This window comes from Chanos chanos, chromosome 1 (assembly GCF_902362185.1).
Source record: "Chanos chanos chromosome 1, fChaCha1.1, whole genome shotgun sequence".
NCBI classification, from domain to species: domain Eukaryota; kingdom Metazoa; phylum Chordata; class Actinopteri; order Gonorynchiformes; family Chanidae; genus Chanos; species Chanos chanos.
Window position 1 is genome coordinate 32,389,711 of NC_044495.1, and position 5,000 is coordinate 32,394,710.

The window sequence follows — 5,000 nt, forward strand, 5'->3', positions numbered from 1 at the left end:
TCTCTCTCTCTCTCTCTCTCTCTTCTCTCTCTCTCTCTCTCTCTCTCTCTCTCTCTCTCTCTCCCTCTCATCTCTCTCTCTCTCTATCTCTCTCTCTCTCTCTCTCCCTCTCTTCTCTCTCTCTCTCTCTCTCTCTCTCTCTCTCTCTCCCTCTCTTCTCTCTCTCTCTCTCTCTCTCTCTCTTTGTTGTAGACAGGTGAAATGATTTATATAATAAAGCACAGAGAGAGAGAGAGAGAAAACGAAAGAGAGAAATAAATAAATGAAGGGTGAGTATGCGACAGAGAAGTATCATTGTTCTGCCGGGATCACTTCCATAATGATCTGCAGTGACCTGTTCATAGAATCTGCAACGACAGGAGAAACACAGTATGACAGTTATACAGGAGCTATAGAATGCTGTTATGGTATCACATGACATCTTATAACATAGACGTTTCTTCCATGGCATTGCTGAATACTTCAGTTTGAGGGCTCACTGGAAGGTGATTTTTTGTATGATAATGGCTTATTATTACTGGCTGCTGTTTCACAACATGACGATCTATAATAAATATGTTATTTTTAACGCTCGCGAGTTGTTAAGATAATCAGTTTGGTTACTTAGTCCCAGAGACTGGAGCTATATTTTTTTATCGAAGCTAGGATTGTTGAACAATCCTTAATGAAATCCATTTAAATCATGTGTAGTGGAAAATTGTTCATTTATTTGGTAAGTAGCCGTGGAATAAGCGTAACAATGCCCAGTGAGTGAGTCATTCTCACAAAACAAGTCTCCTTAGGCAGCTGGGGCAATGGCAGGTCTTCTCCACTGTACCGATTATCCCTTACATGACATTAACACATGGAACTACCAGTTTTATCAAATTTAAACCTTAGTGCTCGTAACAGTTTGGCCATTTTGAGAACATAAAGATGGATTTTCAAAGTTATTGTGTTGTTTTCTATGTATCTATTTTTGAACCTGTAAATGGTTCCAAACTGTTTTTTATTATTGGATTTTCACTCAGTTGTTCTCAGTGAGAATTTGAATATAAATCTGACAAATCTCCTCAAGGACATTGATACAATCCATCATTTTCTCACGAACAATTATTATTATTATTCTTTCAATTTAACTCGAATCAAGGCTGCAATCTATTTAAACTGACTATATTTCATTTAGAGGTAAAGAACAGTCTGTTTTGGGGGTTTTAGACAAGTTTTTCTTAGAGAGATCCACTGACCTAAGAGACTCTGCAGCCATTTGGGCCTCCTGTTGAAGACGATGAATATGTAGTAAGCCGGGATCCCTGTGAGTGAGATGGCAAAGCCGATGCCTGTGTTTACTGGGTCAGAGTACAGAGAGAGGAAGACCATGAAGAAAGAGGTGAAGGAGAACAGCGCAGGGATGAAGAGTGGGACCTAAAGTAGAGGAGGGAAATTGTGCTTAGTCATCATTCGTCTCTTTGCGTTAGCAATGTAGTACGTGTTGTTCACCTCTAGGCGAAACATATGTGGAGACTTGTGAGAAGAGACGAGAGATGAACATGTGTCACGCTGCCATGTTGTTTACCTCAAAGGTGAAAAGCATGTTGGGAATTTGGAGCAGTAACTGTGAGGACCTTCAGCACACCAGAGATATACTGGTTTACCTTAAAGTCTGTACGACCAATTTTCATTGATGTGGGTGTGTAACTGAGAGTGTTAACTTTCTTTCAAATAATTGTCAAGCCAGCCCATGTGTACTGTTGTGGGACATAGGGTTTGTTGGGCTTGTAGAGCTGTATGTTCATTTACATAGTGGCACATGGTATCTGACACGTGAGTTAAAGTCAAAGTTTGTTTACCTTAAAAGGCCGTGGCATGTCAGGACGGGTGTATCGCAGGTATATAAGGCCAACCACAGCAACACCAATGAACAGCCAGCGCAGAAAACTCATGAAGTTAAGCAAACTGTAGATATCCCCCACAAACAGGATAAACAGTGTGATGGGATACTGCAGACAAGAGACATGTCCATATGAACGTTTAGCAGTACAGTTTCTGTTTGTGTATATACAGGTACAGCAAGATTCGTACAGGCCATGAAAGAAAGAGATGGGCAAATCATTGCAAATGAGCAATATTGTAAAACTGAACACATCCAGCTTCATGTATGTGTGCGTGTGTGTGTGCGTGCGTGCGTGCGCGTGTGTGTGTTTGTTTTGCGCTCACCAGTACAATAACAGCAGGTAATGGTGTGTGTCTACGAATGTGAATCATGGAGAGGACCTCGGGAAGGTGACCTTCACGAGATGCCACAAAAAACATTCTAGAACAGATAAGACAAAAACGCTCACCGCACACATACACAGCAAGTGAATACAGAATGTAGAGTATTGTAGCAGAACGCAAAGAGGGATTTAACAGACATTGTAGGTGGAAAAGAAACATGTGAAAACATAGAAATACAGTGGAACAAAGGAAAAGAGACAGAAAGAATTTGTTGTATGAGCTGACCTTCATCTCATGAAACATACCATCGCTTATAATGCAATGTCATTCTCTTTTTCTTTCTCTCTCTTCCTTTCATTCTTTCTTAACCTTTTTTTTTATATGCTGACATACTACTGAGACCAAGGCCTTTTTTTCAGGGCAGCTCTGAATTTAAGAAGAAGCAAACAACACGAAATTTTACATTTCACACAAATCAATCTGATCAGTTCAAACATGCACAGGACAGACCCCCAATTAAATTCTTGAACTACGCAAATAAGAGAAGGATGAAACGTGTGGGATTTTTGGGGTTGTCATAATTTGAAGATAAGAATGAACAAATATGTTAAGAAAAACAGAAATAAGATGAGATGTAAGATCACGTTGGAGTTCCTGAAGAAAAGTCCTTTTTAGAGAGAAAATCCAATATTGGATGAATGAACTTTCAGCCTGCATAATTTTAGTATACAGATCACATAAACAATAGTCACCAGCATATGGGCATAGATTTGCTTTAGGGAGGATCCAACATTAATTTAGATAGTAATACTGAACTTTGGGGTACCCCCTTTAGTGTTTTATCCAAGCTGGAACTGTAAAACTATTAGCTACAAGACTTTGAGGTCAATTTTGTAAGTAATTCTGGAAGCAGTCATAGGTTGATGATGTGAACCCATGGAAGGCAGTCCTTATAAGAACAGAGAGCAATCCACAGTGTGGAAAGCTTTAGATAAGGACAATATACAGTGCTGAATGGGGCATCTTTATACTAAAACTATTTACAATATCAGCAGCAGAAACTGTGCCATGAGCAGTCGTAAAGGCAGATTGCTGGTCATTTAAGATGCAATACTTATTTCAAAAAGGCACAAAGTTGAAAAGGGTCTTAGTATGAAATTTTGAAATCAGGCAATAGTTGAGAAGGTCGTTGGGGTCACCACATTTTTAAAGTAAGAACACGTGTATCATCTCACTTATTTTAAGGACATCATCAAACTTAAGTTAAAATGTGACCATTAAGGGTGTTGCTACTTTCAGAAGCTTTGGATGTAATTGGTCTGACTGTGTAGATCCTCTACACTCTGTCAAACCTAAAGCACTTGCTTGTTAGTGAATGAATGCATAGAGATGTCATTATCACCCAGATCAAAAATATTTAAACAAAGCGAGAAAGAGAAAAAGTCAGCCTTACCCTCAGACAGTTTGAGTCCAGTAAAGATTACTGAGTTTATCAAAATCTCTTGACAGAAGGAAGAATAATTCTTTAAAAAAGAAAATGCCTCTACAATCTGTCGTGTCTGCTGCTAAAATTCATAAATCACCCTTTTCTACAGGTGTTGTATACCTTGAAAAGGCAAAGAGACATCCATTCATGGAACCAAGGCATGACAGGGCCACAAAAACAGGAACCGCTACAGAGAAATTCCCCAGCAACTTCTCTGCAAATGTCTGTGCAAGAGAGAGAGTGGGAGGGCGGGGGGGGGGGGGGGGGGGGGGGGGGGGGAGAGAGATGAAAATCCACTTTATCAACTCAAATAAAAAGATATTATCCATCTTTTTATCTGGTAGATGTTGTTGTTATTGTTTATGAATAATCAGGAGACTAAAAGGCCTTTCTATTTTCCATAAGAGAGAGCATGTGGAGTGACTGTCAGAGAAAAAGAAGGCATAAATGAAGGCATTACAGCATCTGTAATGAAATGAAAAACCTTTTAGAGCATCACAGGGCTTAGCAGGAGATCTACACACACTCATTCAGGTGCTGTCAGACAGAGTGAGAGCTATATGATTACTGCAGCACACAGACACACACATTAAAACAAATTACATTTACTTTACTGGGGAGGAAGGTGTCAACTGGAAACACTCATTTTCTCTTCTCTGGAGTGCACGTTGAGAGTGCTGAGAAATTGTATTCTCTTTCAGTTCTCCCTCTCTCTCTCTCTCTCTCTCACACACACACACACACACACACACACAAACACACAAATTCATATGTATACAAAGTCTAACTAGGTAAATGTTTTTTGAACATTTGCTGTGTTATCAGGTCAGCACAGAACAAGATGGTATGATTAATAGTTGCAGGACAGGGAGAGAAATATCTCAGCCTACATTTAGGTCAAATAAGTAAGATTTTGATAAAGACATAAAGAGAATAGCGTGAAAATTGCCATTACATTTCAGGCATGATAAAGATTCAAACCTTTAACCCACCACAACATCACTGCTGAACAGTGCTGTCAGTCTATGGTATGAAATACCAATGGTCAATGACCAAAAAGCTGAAGACAACATTTACATATGAACTTTTACTGAAGACCATGAGCCTCAGCTCTGCATAACTGACACTTCAACAACAAATACATTTTCAAAAGATCAGGTGCACCGGATGACTCACCACGGCAACCGCATCTGAGGCTAACAGTTCCTCAGCAGACATCACTGCAAAGTATGCCACATTGGCCAATATGTAACAGAGCATCACAATCACCATGGAGATGCAGATTGCCAGTGGTACCGTCCTAGAAAACAACAATGTA

General features: G+C 39.6%; 1 protein-coding gene across 1 annotated transcript in view; it reads right to left on the reverse strand.

Annotated features, from left to right (window-relative positions):
- Window positions 1-291: 291 nt before the first annotated feature.
- slc7a11 (solute carrier family 7 member 11) overlaps window positions 292-5,000 on the reverse strand; it is a 9,770-nt gene continuing 5,061 nt past the window's right edge. Inside the window, exons 7-12 of the mRNA XM_030782668.1 lie at window positions 4,859-4,982; window positions 3,803-3,906; window positions 2,197-2,293; window positions 1,830-1,979; window positions 1,227-1,404; window positions 292-347 (exon numbers count right to left, since the gene is read on the reverse strand). Of these exons, the coding sequence (XP_030638528.1) occupies window positions 292-347; window positions 1,227-1,404; window positions 1,830-1,979; window positions 2,197-2,293; window positions 3,803-3,906; window positions 4,859-4,982 (709 nt within the window). The remainder of the gene's footprint in view (window positions 348-1,226; window positions 1,405-1,829; window positions 1,980-2,196; window positions 2,294-3,802; window positions 3,907-4,858; window positions 4,983-5,000) is intronic.